The sequence below is a fragment of the Mobula hypostoma genome, chromosome 1 (assembly GCF_963921235.1).
Source record: "Mobula hypostoma chromosome 1, sMobHyp1.1, whole genome shotgun sequence".
NCBI classification, from domain to species: domain Eukaryota; kingdom Metazoa; phylum Chordata; class Chondrichthyes; order Myliobatiformes; family Myliobatidae; genus Mobula; species Mobula hypostoma.
The window spans coordinates 69,350,350-69,370,638 of NC_086097.1; the positions used below are offsets into that span (position 1 = coordinate 69,350,350).

Below are 20,289 nucleotides of genomic sequence, written 5' to 3' on the forward strand. Positions count from 1 at the left end.
CTTTTTGGTCTCAACACCAAACTGTGCATGTGGCGTAAATCTAAGCAATTTTCAGCAACGTTGCAAGGCGAAATGGGCAAATTTTGCTCAATCACATTGTGCAAAGCTAATGCAGACTAAACTAAAAAGACTACTGGTTGTCATAGCTGCGAGAGGTAAGGATAGTGCAAAGGATAGTAGATACTTTTTAACTGCAGACATTTCAGATTTTGAACTGTTATTATTTTTTTTCATGCTTTACAATTTATCCAAGGAGCATACGATTCACAAATTAAAATCTCAGTTAAATTGATCAAAATCCCTAGTTGTAATACCCATTTATATGAACAAAGGGTTGAGGGCTGATACTTTTACAAGGCATTATAAATAAAAGCATTTCAGAAACTGCATAAAATGAATTCTCAATTATGAAGTCTCAAGTATGGGCATTTTTAGCAATGTCATGGTTTAAAAAATGCTTCTTTTCTATCTAGTCCAGCTATGTAAAGCTACAGCTGAGTACTTTGAAATTGGCTGAAGATCTTGAATCTGTAGCAATAAAATCTGCTGGAGGAAGCCAGTGGTTTCCTAAGGCAAGGTTTTGACCTGAAGCATCGACAATTCCTCCCTCTCCTCCCCACTATTCCTACTCCCTGATGCTATTTGACTCACTGAGTTTCTCTTGCAGGTTGTTTGCTGTTTTAAATATTTTACTTTATTTTTTAGTCAAGGTAATGATACTGATAATTCATATTTCAAGCAGTATTTATTGAATAGTAAAAATAAGAAAAAACTAAAAATACACAAGAGGCCAGGCTAGCATATATGGAAAGAGAAAAGGAGCTGATATTGTATGTTGATAAGCTTCCATTGGAATATGGAAATGTTAGAAATCAAACAGCTGTGAATGGAGTGCCACAGGGGTCAGAGCAGGGCCTGAAAATACTCACGATCTACGTTAATGCTTTGGAAGAGAGGACCAAGCATAGTGTTCTCAGGTTGCTGATAACAGTGAACGGAGTGGAAAAGAAAACTGTGCAGAGGATGCAGAGAGATGTAGACAGGTTAAGTGAGTGGGCAAGGGTCTGGCATATGGAGTACAGCACTGGTAAATGTGAGACCAGCCATTTTGGAAGGAAAAATAGACGACCAGATTGTTTTTTTAAATTGTGAAAGATTGTACCACACTGTTGTGCAAGGGAACTTGGGAGTGATTGTACGTGAATCGCAAAAGGTTGATTCACAGGTGCATTAGGTTCAAAGTTCAAATAAATTTATTATCAAAGTACATTTGAGATGAGCTACAACCTGATTTGTAGCTCAGGTTGTGGATGTTGTTGTTGAGTAGCTCGGAGAGCTGGCTTGTTAACTTGCAGACGTTTCATTACCCAGCTAGACAACATCATCAATGCAACTTCGAATGAAATGTTGGTGATCGACACCGTTCATCTTTTATGTGTCCTGTGATTGGCACGCGCGCATATGTGTGCGTGTGTGTGTGTGTGTGTATATATATATACACACACACACAAAACGACATAACGGTCAACTGGTCGACTAACAGCCAGGATAACAATTATCACCTAACCAGATTTTAATGAGCCAATCCCAGATTACATAATCGATAACCCATAGAAATGGCATACACACACACAAATCACAGGAGACATAAAAATGAACAATGTAGATCACTAACATTTCACTCGAAGTTGCACTGATGATGTTGCCTAGTTGGGTAACGAAATGTCTGCAAGCTAACAAGCCAGCTCGCAGAGCCACTCAACAACAACATTATCAAAGTACATATATGCATGTTACCACATACTACCTTGAGATTCAATTTTTTGCAGGCATTTACATGAAAAAAAGAAATAAAATAGAAACTATGAAAAACCATACATAAACAAAGACTGACAAACAACCAATATGCAAAACAAGACGAACTATGAAAATTTTAAAAATATAGAAACATAGAAACTAGGTGGAGTAGGCCATTCAGCCCTTCAAGTCTGCACTGCCATTCAGTACGATCATGGCTAATCATCCAACTCTGAACCCTGTACCTGCCTTCTCTCCATACCCGCTGATCCCTTTAGCCACAAGGGCCATATCTAACTCCCTCTTAAATATAGCCAATGAACTGGCCTCAACTGTTTCCTGTGGCAGAGAATTCCACAGATTCACCACTCTCTGTGTGAAGAAGTTTTTCCTAATCTCGGTCCTAAAAGGCTTCCCCTTTATCCTCAAACTGTGACCCCTCGTTCTGGACTTCCCCAACATCGGCAACAATCTTTCTGCATCTAGCCTGTCCAATCCCTTTAGGATTTTATACGTTTCAATAAGATCCCCCCTCAATCTTCTACATTCCAACAAGTATAAGCCTAGTCGATCTAGTCTTTCATCATATGAAAGTCCTGCCATCCCAGGAATCAATCTGGTGAACCTTCTTTGTACTCCCTCTACGGCAAGAATGTCTTTCCTCAGATTAGGGGACCAAACTGCACACAATACTCCAGGTGTGGTCTCACCAAGGCCTTGTACAACTGCAAAGAATAAGGAGAACATGTAGATGAGTGTGAGGTCATAAAATCAGTTCAGAGTTGTGGTGAGTGAAAATATCCAGTGGTTCAGGAGCCTTATGGTAAAAGGGTAATAGCCATTCCTGAACCTGGTGGTTTGGGACTTCAGACTTCTGTACCTCCTGCCCAATGGTAGTAGCGAGAAGAGATCATGGCCTGGATAGTGAGGGACTTGGATGATGGATGCTGGTTTCTTGTGGCAGCGCACATGTAAATATACTCAGTTATGGAGAGGGCTTTGCCCATGATGGACTGGGGCATCCACCACTTTCTGTAGTCATTTCCATTCCTAGTCATTGGTGTTTCCATAAGAGGCCATGATGCAACCAGTTAGGAGACTCGCCACTGTGCACCTATAAAAGTTTGTCAGAGCTTTTGGTAACATGCAGAATCTATGCAAACTTCTAAGTAGAGGAACTGTCGTGCTTTTTTTTTTATGACAGCACTTACATGATGGTACCCGGACAGATCCTCTGATACATTAATGCCAAGGAATTTAAAGCAACTGACCCTCTTCACCTCCAATCCCTGAATAAAGACTGGCTCCTACTAGCCAATAAGTATCTCTTTAATTTTGCTGATGTTGAGAGAGAGAGGTTGTTGTGGCACCACTCAACCAGATTTTCAATATTCCTCCAATATGCCAATTTGTCATCACCTTTGATTCAGCCAACAGTGGTGTCATCAGCAATCTTAATTATGGCGTTGGAGTTGTACTTAACCTCACAGTCACAAGTACTACACAAGTAGAGCAGGAAGCTGAGCACACAGCCTTTTTGTGCACCTGTACTGATGGTGATTGTGGAGGACATGTTATTGACAATCTGTACTGACTGGGGTCTGCAAGTGAGGAAATCCAGGATCTACTTACACAAAGAGGTATCAATACCCAGATCTTGGAGCTTTGTGATGAGTTTTCAGGAAATGATAGTATTGTGCGCTGAGCTGTAGTCAATGAATAGCTTCCTGATGTATGCATCTTCATTGTCCAGAATTGCAGAACCAATGAAGTGGCATCTGCTATTAACTTGTGACAATAAACAAACTGGAGTGAATCCAGGTCGCTCAGGCAGGGGTTGCTATGCTTCATGACCAACCGCTCGAAGCACTTTATCACAGTGCATACAAGTGCTACTGGACAATAGTCATTGGGGAAGGTTACCATGTTCTTCTCGGTTATTACGGCAAAAGCAACGTTGGCCTTCCTTACCAGAGGGGTTCTATTTAAGAGCAGGAAGATCATGTGGCAACTGTACAGGGTACTGGTGAGATGGCACCTGGAGTACTGTCAGCAGTTCTGGTCTCCTTACTTGAAGGAAAATATACAGGCTTTGGAGACAGGGCAGAAGAGGTTCACCAGGTTGATTCCTCAGATTTGGGGTTTAGCCTATGAAAGTTGTTTCTGCTGATAAGTAAAACTAGAATTAGGGAACATAGCTTCAAGATTCAGAGGAATAGAATTAGCACAAAAATGAGCAGAACCTGCTTTTCTCAGAGAATAGTGAATCTGCGGAATTCCCTGCCCAGGGAAGCAGTAGAGACTACCTCATAAAATACATTTAGGACACAGATATATTTTTTGCATAGCAGGAGAACTTAGGCAGGTAGAGCTGAGCCAACAGCCAGATCAGCCATCTTACTGAATGGCATAGCAGACTTGATGGCCTAATCCTTCTCCTATTTCTTATATCTTATGTTCTAAAGCAATAATGCTGAAACTGTGAAATACAACACCTTGCAGCTGCAAGAAATTGGAAATAAAGTGAATGCTGAAAGTACAAACAGCACTGTGGAAGGTAAGCAGAAGACTTAAAATTACAGGCTTATAAACCTTCATCAGGACTGCCTAGTACTGATGAAACCAGAAAGGCTGGTTCTCTGAAATTTTGGAATTTGCTGTTGAGGCCTGAGGATTACAACCTGTCCAGATGGAAGGTGAAGCACTTTTTCCTCCTGAATTTTGGTTTACTAACCTTTCTCAGCCAATGTTATCATAATTTAGGACCATCGATCTTGGTCTCAATTTCCTTTATTTTATGCACTGGTCTATTTTCCTGCAATATTGATTTCTAACTTTTCCTAGATAAGATGAAAGATTAAAGACTATCGACCCCAAACATCAATTGTTTCTCAGTCCAGAAATGTTGCTTGAGCATTAAACATTTCCAGTAGTTTCTTTATTGTTTTAAATTTGCTTATCAATTGACTGAAAAAGAGATGTGATGACAAAGCAGTTCTTTGTATAGTAGCCAGATCGATGCCAGATCAGGCTGAGATGTTGGGAATCACAGAACAAAGCAGCACAGTGAAGGAAGGTCATGCAATGACACCTGGTCAGTACCAATTGAATTGAATTGACTTTATTACTTACATCCTTCACATACACGAGGAGTAAAACTCTTAACATTACATCCCCGTGTAAAAGTAATTTGTAATAAATAGCATGTACAATAGGACCGTCAATATAACTTAGAAAGACAACTCTATCAGTGTGAATTAATCAGTCTGATGGCCTGGTGGAAGAAGCTGTCCCAGAGCCTGATGGTCCTGGCTTTTATGCTGTGGTACAGTTTCCTGGATGGTAGCAGCTGGAACAGTTTGTGGTTGGGGTGACTTGGGTCCCCACTATTTCTTCTGGCCCTTTTTACACACTTGTCTTTGTAAGTGTCCTGAATAGTTGGAAGTTCACATCTATAGATGTGCTGGGCTGTCCGCACCACTCTCTGCAGAGTCCTGCGATTGACGCAAGTATAGTTCCCCTACCAGGCAGTGATGCAGCCAGTCAGGATGCTCTCAACTGTGCCCCTGTAGAAAGTTCTTAGGATTTGGGGGCCCACACCAAACTTCTTCAACCATCTGAGGTGAAAGAGGCACTGCTGTGCTTTTTTTAAACCACACAGCCAGTATGTACACACCATGTGAGATATTCAGTGATGTGTATCCTCAGGAACTTAAAGCTGCTCACCCTCTCAACCCGAAATCCATTGATGTCAATAGGGGTTAGCTTGTCTCCTTTCCTCCTGTAATCCACAACCAGCTCCTTTGATTTTGCGACACTGCGGGAGAGGTTGTTTTCTTGACACCACCATGTGAGGGTGATGACTTCTTCTCTGTAAGCTGCCTCGTTATTATTTGAGATTTGGCCAATCAATGGAGTATTGTCAGCAAATTTAATTAGCAGATTGGAGCTGTGGGTGGAAACACAGTCATGGGTATACAGAGAGTAAAGATGGGGGCTTAGGACACAGACCTGAGGGGCACCTGTGTTGAGGGTCAGAGGGGCAGAGATGAGGGAGCCCACTCTTACCACCTGTCGACGATCTGACAGGAAGTCCAGGATCCAGCTACCCAAGGCAGATTGAAGGCCGAGGTCTCTGAGCTTCTTGTCGAGCCTGGAGGGAATTCTGATGTTGAATGCGAAACCGTAGTCCGAGAACAGCATTCTCACAGAAGCATCCTTCTTCTCCAGATGTGTAAGGACAGTGTGTAGAGCTGTGACAATTTGTGTCACCTATCGATCAGTTATGTCGGTAGGCGAATTGTAGGGAGTCCAGTGTGGGTGATAGCAAGCTGCAGATGTAGTCCTTGACCAGCCTCTCAAAGCATTTGCTTATTATTGAGGTGAGTGCGACAGGATGCCAGTCGTTCAGACAATTGAGAACATAACTGAGAAAGCCTTACAGCCTTGGGAAATATCCTAATATAAACCATCTCACTAAAACTCGGGGGATGAAACAAGCAAATTTGAATGTTTTGGGAACTAACATCTCTTGCAAAGGATGGTTTGTTAAGTTACAAAAGCTCAAAGAAACATTCTGAAAATCGAAGAACGAAACGGTTGAAGGAATTGTCAAATGGAACTACAAGGAACTTGAATTTAAATAAAGAATTTACAGATGAATAAGGATTTGAACTACAGGGTTGTGTAAATGGCAATAACAAAAAACTTGGCATGTTTGGAAGGTAGAGTATGTGAAGAAATGGGGGGGAGAAAAGGTGCTTTAAGAGATGCAGTTACTTAAGGCCAACTACTGGAAAAGAACTCACCAAAATCAAAACATTGTCAAGTTGATCAAGAGTGGGTAATATTTTAATACAAGCAATGAGTTTGAAAGTTGTGAAAGTAAAGAGTTGTAAAACTGATGAATTAATTAATTGTTTTTAAATATATATAAATTTTCAAGTTGACTGAACTAATCATGATTAATAAAGTACACCTGCCCGCAAAGACATTCTGCAATATGTTTTATAGTGCCCTATATCTAATTGGTAACAGATGAATGTTGCAAGCCAATGAAGACATGGTGGTGTGTGGAGACCAGATTGTTAAGTCTCCTACTTTTCTTCTTCCTTGTTGCAGTGCCTCCAAACCAGATGTATGGTACAAAATACAGGAAAGTTTCACATTCAATTGGCTTTAATTTGAATTCAAATTTTAGAAAGTGGCATTGTGAAAGGAACAATTACTTTGATTTACAATTGGGAAAAAATATTAAGTTATTGAGACCCAAATTATTGAGGAAAGAAACATGAGCGGCCTTATTTCCGTTACATCAAAATAATTTACTTCATGAACATTTTACATATAAAACTACTCTGCAATATAGAAACCAAGTAAAAGAAATCTGATCATACAAAACCACACAGCCAAGCCAAAAAAGTTTTCTGGAACTAGTATTTTAAATATTTTGTCAGTGTTCCATTGTGTGGCTTATAATCATCTGTTTTGCAGAACAGCCAAATTCAGAGGAGAAAACCCAGTTACAAGTACAACTTACTCCATGATATAACAATGATAGTTTTGCACTATAAAGAAATTACTTATACCTACCTGAAATAGGTATGTTTTGAGAGATGGAAAGCTGCACATCCCCTGTGCCAGGTGGCATATCTATAACAAGGTAGTCCAATTGACCCCAGTCAACCTACAGAATAGAAAATATCTATAGCAAGCAGCTTTGAAAATTTTTAGTCACCCAATAAATGATTTACAAATTGTAAATTAAATCAATAGCCTATCTGCAAAAGTACTTGACACTAAATTAGAAAGTTCATTAGCAAAATAAACTTTAAAAAAAAGCAAATTGAAAATAAGGAGAAATTCACAAAATTATTTTTGTTTAAAGACATTGATAGCAAGAAGAAATCAATAACTTAAGAAATAAATCATACATATACCTACATTAACAACTTCTGAGCACATTTGAAAATATATCATCAAATGAAAGGTCTTGCACTGTTGACATTAACACCAAGCCACTTTACCAATTAGTAAGAGCTTAGCTTTGCACATCATGAACTCCTGATTTTTGATTTTGACTAACTCTAATGTTTAGAAAAATCAAGATAAACAGACATTTCAATAAACGTAAAAGAGCAGCTATCATGGAAGATTGATGCTTGAATAGGGAATATGGTTATGTGGCAGCAATTTAAAAGATGCTTGGTGATTCATATGATTTATGCAGTGATTATTTTAAGTATTATCAAAGTACATCAGAAAAGATTGTTCCTCACTTGTCTCAACAGTTTTTCTATTGCTGACATCACCATTAGACCTCGCCAAACAATTGGTGCTGTTTCCTCCACCAGAAAACCCATTGACATGCTACCGAGGCAAAAATAAGCACAAATTCAGCATGTACTTAAAAGCACTGACAAAAAGCATATTTCATTAAAAACTAATTCATTAAAACAAAGAAGATGGAATATCATTGAATGAAAATTGCTTACCAGTTAATTCCATAATTCACCAAGGGTATCATCAAGTTGCCTTTTAAAAGGGAAAAGGTATGATAATTAGACTGTTTATTCTAAACTATGTCTACGACCACATAACCCCATCTACTAAATGCAAACAACATATTCAAGTCTATGCTACAGAGAAGCAGACAACTTATTTGCTTGCACAAAAAGGGTGGGACTGGCATTTTTAAAAGCTTTTACAATACATTAGGAAAGTCACAGAGATTTTATTGTTGATTTAAAAAGGGCTCTCATCAAGATGTCCTTCTGAATGCTTCTTTTCTTTTCAAATGTCTTGTCACAGTGCAATTACAATGAACAACAATGAGACACTGCTCCTAAAGATGTCCTGGGTTCTTTGTAGGCTAGTGCCCAAGATGGAGCTGACTAGATTTACAACCTTCTGCAGCTTCTTTCGGTCCTGTGCAGTAGCCCCTCCATACCAGACAGTGATAGAGCCTGTCAGAATGCTCTCCATGGTACAACTATAGAAGTTTTTGAGTGCATTTAATGACATGTCAAATCTCTTCAAACTCCTAATAAAGTATAGCCGCTGTCTTGCCTCCTTTATAACTACATCGATATGTTGGGACCAGATTTGATCCTCAGAGATCTTGACACCCAGGAACTTGAAGCTGCTCACTCTCTCCACTTCTGATCCCTCTATGAGGATTGGTTTGTGTTCCTTCGTCTTACCCTTCCTGAAGTCCACAATCAGCTCTTTCGTCTTACTGACCTTGAGTGCCAGGCTGTTGCTACGGCACCACTCCACGAGTTGGCATATCTCATTCCTGTATGCCCTCTTGTCACCACCTAAGATTCTACTAACAACGGTTATATCATCAGCAAATTTATAGATGGTATTTGAGCAGGCCTAGCCACATAGTCATGAATATAGAGAGAATAGAGCAGTGGGCTAAGCACACACCCCTGAGGTGCACCAGTGTTGATCGTCAGTGAGGAGGATATGTTATACCAATCTGCACAGATTGTGGTCTTCCGGTTAGGAAGTCAAGGATCCAATTGCAGAGGGAGGTACAGAGGCCCAGGTTCTGCAACTTCTCAATCAGGACTGTGGGAATGATGATATTAAATGCTGAACTATAGTGGATGAACAGCATCCTGACATAGGTGGAGGAAAATACTTCTCCCTCATCTTGTAGTCAAGATACTCTAATTCAAATCATAAACAAAGCATAAAGTTGCTCTCAGACTACCTTTAAAACCAGAGAAAAAGATATTCTCAGCACTATACCCATCTGTGATCATCTTACCAAGTCTTATTTGAGTTCAATGCATTAATCCATAGAATTCAAATACAAGATTTGGTATGGTAGTTAGAGACACTGACTTTCAAGAAATGGCAATGATTAAAATTACTGGAACTAAAAACTATACAAACAACAACACTCCCCTAAGAACTATAGTACAAGATAAATAAATATTTTACACATGAAACCAAATATATAGCAACTACAGGTTTTTAAAGAATTCATTTATCTAACTGACATGAGCATTGCAGACATATGCCCTTGCCTAGTTATCCTCAAAAGATGATAGCAAGCCATTTTCATGTTGTGAAAATACAAAGATAGTGATAGATGAAAGATTTTGGCCAAGTGGCCAAGGAAAGAATGTTCTCATCTTTAATTTGGGGAGATGTGTGACTTCAAGTGAAATGTGCCCATCACACTCCTGGGATTGCTTCCAGGTCAAGTAAAAGGTTTATGACATTGGTAGATAAGTAGTGTACCACAGACAATTCATGTTTTGACCTAGTCGTGTGTTATACATAAACAAGTTAAAATTCTGGTCAGTGGTGAACATGTAGCTGTGGTACGAACCACTGGAGTATCTGAATCCCACCACTGCTCCCTCCCTGCCCATTGCTTTCCATGTACTTCAGATCTATGACACAAGGGCTCCTGGATTTCACTCAGTTAACTACAAACTTGATGTCAATGGCCAATTCTGCCACCAATCTTATCTCTGGAATTCAGCTCATTTGTTCATTTCTAAAGAGTTGTATAATACATTGGTGAGATCTAATTTGGAGTATTTGTATAGAAAAGAGTGTAAATAAGGTTGAAAGAGTACTGAGAAAATTTACCAGGATATTGCTGGGTCTGGAGGACCCAAGATGTATGGAAAGATTGGATAGGTTAAGACTTTATCCCTTGGAACGTAGAAGATCAAGAGGAGATTTGGTAGAGGTATACAAAATTTTGAGGGATACAGATACAGTAAATGCAAGCAGGTTTTTTCCACTAAGGTCGGGTGGTACTACAACTGGAGGTCATGAGTTAAGGGTGAAAGGTGAAGAGTTTAAAGGGAACATGAGAAGAAATTTCTTCACTCAGAGTCATGAAATTTCAATGTATAAGAGAAGTCTGGATAAGACCATAAGACAGAGGAGTAGAATTAGGCCATTTGGCCCGTTGAGTCTGCTCCGCCATTCAGTCATGGCTGTTCCTCTTTTTTTCCCTCTCCTCAGCCCCACTCCCTGGCCTTCTCCCCGTAACCTTTGATGCCATCTCCAATCAAGAACCTATCAAGCTCTGCCTTAAATACACCCAATGACCTGGCCTCCACTACTGCCTCTATCCTGAGGCTGTGCCCCCTTGTCCTAGAGTCCTCCACCATGGGAAACATCCTTTCCACATTTACTTTGTCTAGGCCTTTCAACATTAGAAAGGTTTCAATGAGATTCCCATTCCCCCCCCAATCCTTCTAAATTCAAGTGAGTACAGACCCAAAGCTATCAAACGTTCCTCGTATACTAATCCCTTCATTCCAGGACTTCTCCGTGGATTGTCACCTTGTCGTGGTGGAAAAGCTTGTGTGGTCCTGTGATCCCAAGAGCAATGCCGTCTGGAGCTATGCTCCTGGTCGGGTCACCCATGGTGGTAAGGTCGAGGGTGAGGTCCCTGACAAAGAACAATCCAACCAAGACCTCAACGGTGGAACAGGCGAACGAAGTTACTTCAAACTCAACGGCTGTGAAGGCGGATGAAGGCTGCAACAAATCCATCAGCTCCAATCGTCGTGGTTTCCATGCCATTGGAATCAGTTGGTTGATTTGTGAAGTATCGTGTGCCTCTTGGAGTGCAACATTAAGTACACGTTAAACAAATACACATACAAGCGTCTTCACTCTGAGGGCCACTTCTTCAGAACGAAGACCATCATCCTCGACCTCGAGGGATAGCCACGACGACAATGACATTCCCGGAATGATCCTTGTGAACCTCCTCTGAAACCTTTTCAATGCCAGCACATCTTTTCTTAGATGAGGAGCCCAGACCTGTTTGCATTACTCAAGGTGAGGCCTCACTCGTGCCTTATAAAGCCTCAGCATCACATCCCTGCTCTTGTATTCAAGACCTCTTGAAATGAATGCCAAAATTGCACTAGCCTTCCTCATCACTGACTCCACCTGCAAGTTAACCTTTAGGGCATTCTGCACAAGGGCTCCGAAGTCCCTTTGCTTCTCAGATCTTTGGATTTTCCCTCTGCTCAGAAAATAGTCCATAAGGCAGTAAGACAAAGGAGCAGAAGTCGGCCATTCGGAGTCTGCTCCGCCATTCCATCATGAGCTGATCCAGTCTCCCATTTAGTCCCACTCCCCGCCTTCTCACCATAACCTTTGATGCCCTGGCTACTCAGATACCTATCAATCTCTGCCTTTAATACACCCAATGCATTTGCACATTTATTGGCCCATTGAAAAATAAATGTCTGCACATTTATTTCTTCTACCAAAGCGCATGATCAGAAATTTTCCAATAGGATAGGTACATGGATGGTAGGGGTATGGATGGTTATGGTCATGGTGCAGATTGATGGGAATAGGTAGTTTAAATGGCTCAGCATGGACTAGACAGGCTGAATGGTCTGTTTCTGTCTTTGACTTTTCTTTGACTCTACAACCGGCTTTTTGAGGTCAGAAATAGAATGGTCATGGAGTGGCACAAATAAGTTGTTACCTTCGATTTTTTTGGTGATGGGTGAGAGTCTACTAGTAAACTGGCAAATTGGAATTGTCCTGATTGCTTTGGGCAGCAGTGAGCTTGATAGTTTACTGCAAGGTTGAACAAATGCCATTGCAGCTGTGTAATTTTTTTTGGGCAATAGTGAGCTTGACAGTTTACTGCATGGCTGAACTGATGCCATTGCAGCTGTGTTGGAATAATGTGCCAGAGTCACAGCTCTTGAGGTTTGTCAGTGGGAATTCAGTTGAGCCTGAAGCTGTAGCAACATCAAATGTGCTCAGTGCTTTATAGGACTGCATGTGGATTAAATTGTTTGAAGGCTTTCATACTTGCACCAGGGTCCACAATCAAATATTATGGTCTATCATGTGACACTTGAAGCTGAAAGCTGTTTTGAACTTTTCATTCTTGTTATTAGCACAATGGCAGGCTATCATCAGAGAAAGAGACATTCCAAAGCTGCCTTTGTATGCAATTGACTGAATGCCTTAGGATAGCCTAGTATTAACTTCATTGTTCAAAATGTCCAGAGCTCTTCCACCTTACCACTGTGCTGCCATATCTGTCACTGGACACAAATCAAAGAAGAGACTGCTGGCAAGACACAGTGATGCTTTGCAGGCAACAAACAAAACTAACTATTCTATTAATTACACTTTTTCTGGATTACTATCACTGCAATGTGTAGTCTTTAATTTCCCTTTGGAAGTTGTACTTTTGAACCGTTCTTTACGACCTGGCATTTTTGTGGTATCCTGAAGGATTCAGCGAACTGAACTCTCAAAAATGACGGCACGGCTGCAGCAGCCATTGCTGGAGTGGACCGGGCCAGATCGAAGCAGTGGGGCCTAGGTCAGAGAGCGAAAAATGAACCGAGGTTTAGCTGATTTAAGTGCCAAGCTAGTCTAAAAAGATCAAGCATTGAGGCAGTGGGACAAAATGGTCACTACTCGATAAGGCTTTACTTTCCTTGGAACTGGATCTGCAAGTATGGCCTGCAACCATCGGCATTCGCCTAATCACTGTGGCCTACATCCATCAGGCTCCTGGACCAGCTTCAGCACTGAACTGGCTCAGTGGCTGTGGACTCCCTCTCAGGGACTTTGCGGTTTACATTCTGTGTATTATTTGTTTACTTTTTTAATTATTTGCACCATTTGTTCTTTTTTTCTGCGCACATCAGGTGTTTGACAGTCTTTGTGTTTTTTTTTAAATGGGCTCTATTGCTGTCAGCAAGGAGACAAATTTCAAGGTTGTATATGGTATACAATGGTCCTTTTCCTTTTCGCGCCTTGTGGCACATCAGGTGGCATTCTTGCTGTTTCTGTGGCGTTTGACTGTTTTTTTTATGAGGTCGCGTTGTTAGCTCAATGCTCAACCCAGCAGAGATGGAAAGTGTGCAAGGCCAGATTCGAACTCAGAATATAGTACACATTCTTTGATAATAAATGTACTTTGAACTTCTTGAACTTTGATGGGATAGGATGCAACAGACAACAGCAGTATGAGAATATGGGGAGTTGATTGATAGGTCTGGTTCATTGATCTTAGGTGTATCAGACTATTGCTTCAGATCAGACTATTTGGGGGACTGCATCCTTACTTTGGCATAATTCCTACATTACACAGGAGCAAAGAAACTAGGAGCAGGAACATGCAATTTAGCCCTTTCAATACAATCAAGGCTAATCCTATAAACACGCTTTGACATCTTGTGCCCAGAAATACATTCCTCCTCCTCAAATATATTTAGCAAATTATTCTCCACAGCTGCCTTCAAAATTGATGTTTCCTCAATGATATTTTGATTGTGAAACTAATTAGAGTGAAAGTCAACACAATGCTATCTTAATAACAGAAAACTGTTTATCAAAGCACCTAAACAACCAGAAAATTAAGTTACAAAATTTAAAGGAAAATAAAGCAATTCAAAAGCATTAAAAATGTCTCCTTAATCAATGTATGCAGATAAAACTGAACAATGTTACCCCTATCCTTGCCAAACTCCTATAAGCTAGCTATTCCAGTTTTGAAGAACTGCCATGATACATGCCTCAGTTTCTAGCCAAATATTACCACTTACTTAAATACTTCATCCATGTCCAAACAAATTCAGCATTGTGCATTCCAAAAAGTATTAAAAATTATGTCTATTCAGGGTTATATTACCCTTAGAAATACCCTTATTTAGACAGCATAATAATCCAAATTAATTCTTCTTTTCCTTCATTACTCAAGTTTTCTTAACACAAATCCTCTCAAAAATTACAAAATTTAAATAGACATGATAGGGAATTATAAGCATAGCATTTGGATATACTACATATACTAAATGATCATAATACATTTTAACAATATTGTTTATTGATCTTATGGTACAATACAGAATTTTACATTATATGTAGAATTTTTAAATGAACATTTATGAAACTTACTGTCTGTTAAAGCTGGGTTTCCTTTCAGATTCATCATACGTGGAATAGATGGACCATGCACATCCGCATCTAGCAGTCCCACATGCTTAAAGATCAAAAAAGATACTACATTGCTGTAATAATTCAGGTTTACATTCTTTAATATATTCAGTGTTATTACCAATACAACCAAGAGCAGTTTTACAACAAAATGGTTAATTCCTCAATAGATACAACACATCATGGAATAAAACAGTTCTATCAATAATATGCTTGATTTTCATGGCATCATGTTCATTTGTAACCTTCGTATCTTTTTATCAGACTTTATTATTTCTGAATGCTTCTCTTTGTAGGGTTTCCAATTTGTTTTTTCATTTTTCCTCAGCTCATGCAAATTAACATTTTATAAATTCCCACACTTACATCACTTATTATTCTTGTCCTTTCCGAAAGGAAACTGGGGAGGCTGTAGCAGTGAAAACAGATCCTAATCGCTACGGTTTAGCAACATTATGACCATTTAGTGCTAAAATGTTCTAATTGTTTTCTTTCTTTCTTGTAAGTGGTGTATAATTTATGTTTAATTTTTGCTGCTGATATGATGCTGTGTGCCTGTGATGCTACTATAAGTATGCTTTTCATTGCACCTGCATAAACCTGATGCATACAATTAACAAACTCAACATTGACTTTATTAAGCATTAACTTCAATGAAGCATTATACTGTAGAAGACCTTACAAAAATTCTATAAAATATTCTCATTCTACACCTATCACCCACCCTCAAAAGACCACAGGATGTAGCATACAATACCATAAATAAAATGAAGAGTAGTAAATGGACTCGTTTGGCTAAATGTTTAATAGTAATGTGAATAATCTGGCCTTCAAATTTTTTAACAAAGTCTACTGATATATTAAAAAAACTCTATTCAAGTACACTGTAGTACCACCTTGCATCTTGTGCAAAGCATTCCAGCATGTCAGAAAAACATTGTAAAAACCAAAATAATAAAATTCTATGTTTTAACATAAATCATTAAACATAGAGCAAGATGGTTTTGCTGAGAAACATCTCAAAAGTTATTGTCAACATTTCCTTGCAGATTAATTGGGGCAAATGTTATTTAAGCTTCAGCTTTTCATGTGCTGAGTGTACAGAATCACAAAATCTGATTAAATAATCTTCTAGAAAACTAAACTTCTGTAGAATTATTACAAAAGCATTTATGTATTTATTAGCTTAAGCATCATCTTCATTAAATATTACAGCACTTGAAATATTTTTCATTCTTTTCAGATGCAAAAATTCTGCTTTCATAATTAGCCAATACTGGTTTGGATTCTGCTGTCAATAGCAAAGTGGTGACACCAGCAGATGTTTACATCATGACGTGAGGTAATCAGTCAAAATAATATAATGCCCTCTGCAGGAATCTAGGAGCCTTGTGAATAGGATAAATGACCAATCCACAACCACTTTTGAAGAACTCTTAATGTGGCCAAACAATGCAAAGCAGAAGGTACATGTTAGATATGTTATTCAACAGAAAAATCATGAAGACAAAAAAAAAGAGAAAGAAAATTGGGACTGGCAGACCAAAAGAGACAAGTTAAAAAAATCTAAGTCATATCAAAATAAAAATCTGTCAAGAAATGAGAGACTACACATAAAATTAAATTTGTGTAAGGGATTTGTAATAATTAAGACTAATTAAGCAAATAAACGTGTAATTATTCTTCAAAATAATAGTTCTTTAATCTACCGGTTTAGGGTATGGTGGATCACAGTGTTTATTGGAAGGTGGAGATGGGTTAATTCTTCTATAAAACATTCATATTCAATGTAACTGAACTGTGCCACCTTGGCACTTCCATCACCTGCTTGTAGCTGCAATTTTCTTTGCAAATTAGATTATTCTGGTGACATTAGTGCTGCAACAGGGGAGAGTGACCATTGGGTGGGAAATAACCTCATACTTCAAGTAACTCCACAAAAAGGTAATTGAAAAGCATAAATCAGGAGATGGATACAATAAAATTTCCAAGTCACTGAATATCCACTGGAGTACAGTTACGTCAATAATCAAGAAACAGAGAAAATATGGCACAACTGTAAATCTGCCTACAGCAGGTGATCCTCAAAAACTAAGTGACCATGCAAGAAGGGCACTCGTGAGGGAGGCCACCAAGAGACCCATGACAACTCTGGAGGAGTTACAAGCCTCAATGGCTGAGATGGGAGAGACTGCGCATACAACAAATGTTGCCCAGGTACTTCACTAGTCGCAGCTTTATGGGAGAGTGGCAAAGAGAAAGCCACTGTTGAAAAAAAAACCACATGAAATCTCAGCTAGAGTTTGCCAGAAGGCAGGTGGGAGAATCTGAAGTCAGCTGAAAGAATTATGGTCCGATGAAACAAAATTGAGCTTTTTGGCCATCAGACTAAACACCACCTTTGGCAGAAGACAAACTCCGTACATCAAAAACACACCATCCCTACTGTGAAGCATGGTGGTGGCTGCATCATGCTGTGGGAATGCTTCACTGCAGCAGGACCTGGAAAGCTTGTGAAGGTAGAGGGTAAAATGAGTGCAGCAAAATTACAGGGATATCCTGGAGAAAAACCTGATGCAGTTTGCAAAAGAACTGCAACTTGGGTGAAGATTTGTTTTCCAGCAAGACAATGGCCCAAAGCATAAAGCCAAACCTACACAGGAATGGCTTAAAACAACAAAGTTAATGTCCTGGAGTGACCAAGTCAGCGTCCAGACCTCAATCCAATTGAGAATTTGTGGCTGGACTTGAAAAGGGCTGTTCACCCATGGCCCCCATGCAATCTGATAGAACTTGAGCAGATTTGTAAAGAATGGGGGAAAATTGCAGTGTCCAGATATGCAAAGCTGACAGAGACCTATCCACACAGACTCAAGGCTGTAATTGCTGCCAAAGGTGCATCTACTAAACACTGACTTGAAGGGGGTAAATACTTATGCAATCAATTATTTTGTGTTTTATATTTGCAACTAATTTAGATCACTTTGTAGAGATCTGTTTTCACTTTGACACGAAAGAGTACTGTTGATCAGTGTCAAAAAAGCCAAATTAAATCCACTGTGATTCAATGTTGTAAAACAATAAAACATGAAATGAAAATATCTGGGGAGGGGGCTGAATACTTTTTAATAGGCAATGTATATTTGTTTTATGCCTCAAATTTAAATTATTCATAAATATGGTCATTAGCCCTTGACTAGATGTATAGAGAATAAAAAAAAGCACCTGATTTACAGCTAATCTAGTAAGAAAGGAGAGAGGGATATGCTGAACTCCAAAACTGATACATGGTGAAAGATCTTGATACTTTTTGAGAATGGAAGAGTGGACATGACCTCATATTTAACTTCACTGTGGTCAATACTTCTTAGTGCTTCAGGGAGATGTCCATAACTACATCAGGAAAAAGCTGTCCTTTGTTATAGCAGTCAATCTTTATTTTTCTCTGTGAACAGACTAACCATGGTTCACCATTTTCTCAAGTTCTGCATAATATTTGAAAATGACAGGTTTATTAGTCCTACAAATAATTTTTTGCTGTGACAAATTATTAATACTGAATACATTAGTGTAACTGCTAACAACAGGAATTCTGCAGATGCTGGAAATTTAAGCAACACACATAAAAGTTGCTGGTGAACGCAGCAGGCCAGGCAGCATCTCTAGGAAGAGGTGCAGTCGATGTTTCAGGCCGAGACCCTTCATCAGGACTAACTGAAGGAAGAGTGAGTAAGGGATTTGAAAGTTGGAGGGGGAGGGGGAGATCCAAAATAATAGGAGAAGACAGGAGGGGGAGGGATGGAGCCAAGAGCTGGACAGGTGATAGGCAAAAGGGGATACGAGAGGATCATGGGACAGGAGGTCCGGGAAGAAAGACAAGGGGGGGGGGGAACCCAGAGGATGGGCAAGGGGTATATTCAGAGGGACAGAGGGAGAAGAAGGAGAGTGAGAGAAAGAATGGGTGTATAAAAATAAGTAATAGATGGGGTACGAGGGGGAGGTGGGGCATTAGCGGAAGTTAGAGAAGTCGATGTTCATGCCAGCAGGTTGGAGGCTGCTAACTGCTAACTACATTTTCCCATTAAGGACTGCACAAATCGAAATTGTTTTGAAATTTATTTATAATACCAGAAATTTTTACACAAATATTTCATCTTACACAATGCCTCAAAATAAATTATACATTCCAAAAGGAAATATACCTACCGATTCGAAGGTTGCTAATCCCAAAGCCAAATTCACTGAAATTTAGATAAACTTTTGTTAGTATGCCATACTTGTATATCAGAATTTCAAAACCAACTGAGCAGCTTGAGAATTTTCAGTTGGCAAACAAATAATAAGCATTCTCTGCATCTCCACAATTCATTTCCATTTAAGAGGAAAAGAAAAATTTCTAGTCGATAAATTTCAGATGTCTCTTTACTACATTACTTTTCCCCTTTTGCAAGTGATTACAGAGAAATGGAGCATCCACATGGATGTGTTTGTAAAGAAGTAGTCTAACAAAGACTGTGCCACAATTCAATGTATTTCCATTATAATACAACAAAACCATTTATATCTGGAATAATGAAATCACAGTTCTGGTTGCCTTCAATTTGCTGACCTTTAGAATGGTGGCAGATTTCGAGATGTATTAAAAGGTCTGTTCATCAAACCAATGGAAACACTGACTTCATTTATACTAACAGCTTTAAACTGTTGACATTTACTGAAGTGCTTCAGGTACTTTTGTAAAACTTATAAAATTGATTGATATGAATTTTTGAGTTTTGTTGCTTTATTTCTAACACCATGGGATGTTCCATTTGCATAGTTTTAAAAATAAACACAAGGCAATAATTCATTTTTATTTTTATGATTCAAATACAGAATTGTTTACTACCATTCCCAAATTTTTCAAGACTAGATCCACGGCAAAAAGAATGCCATTTCCCAAAATATTTTGTAAGCCTTATATTGCATATTATAAAATGAAACAGTTGACATTTAGAAAACTATATACCTGCAGTAGTTGATTTTCCAACACCTCCTTTTCCAGAGGCTACAACAATAATATGTTGCACTCCAGGAATTGCTTTTTGCTTTGGGAGTCCCCGAGCCATCAGTCGTTTTTGCCTCTCCTGTGGTGATTCAGTACTGGATCCTGAAGACTTAAAACAATAATGCACAAAAATAAGTGGAAATACAAACAAAAGCACACTACCAGTGAACTTCGAAAAACAACAGCAAAAACAATGCTGAAAATACTCAACAGGTTAGTCAACATCATGTTCCCTTTAAAGTGTGCTCGTGTGCATGCACACACATCTTTCGCTACTAGTGCACAAAGGAATTTAAACAGCACACCAAAAGTTGTCACACTCTATCTCATTGGCATGTTAAGTATGTTTCAAGATTGTATACAATCACATTTCCTTTTCTGGTTTTTGATGTGGACAGTGTTTACAATGTGGAGTTTGCGATGATATGTCTGCAGACTTTAGAACTGGCTTATTTATAATGTTTTTATTGAAG

General features: G+C 39.1%; 1 protein-coding gene across 1 annotated transcript in view; it reads right to left on the minus strand.

Annotated features, from left to right (window-relative positions):
* Window positions 1–20,289, minus strand: part of nubpl (nucleotide binding protein-like) — a 45,208-nt gene that overhangs the window by 16,016 nt on the left and 8,903 nt on the right. The window contains exons 2-7 of the mRNA XM_063050325.1: window positions 19,778–19,925; window positions 18,976–19,010; window positions 14,731–14,815; window positions 8,292–8,331; window positions 8,076–8,166; window positions 7,390–7,483 (exon numbers count right to left, since the gene is read on the minus strand). Of these exons, the coding sequence (XP_062906395.1) occupies window positions 7,390–7,483; window positions 8,076–8,166; window positions 8,292–8,331; window positions 14,731–14,815; window positions 18,976–19,010; window positions 19,778–19,925 (493 nt within the window). The remainder of the gene's footprint in view (window positions 1–7,389; window positions 7,484–8,075; window positions 8,167–8,291; window positions 8,332–14,730; window positions 14,816–18,975; window positions 19,011–19,777; window positions 19,926–20,289) is intronic.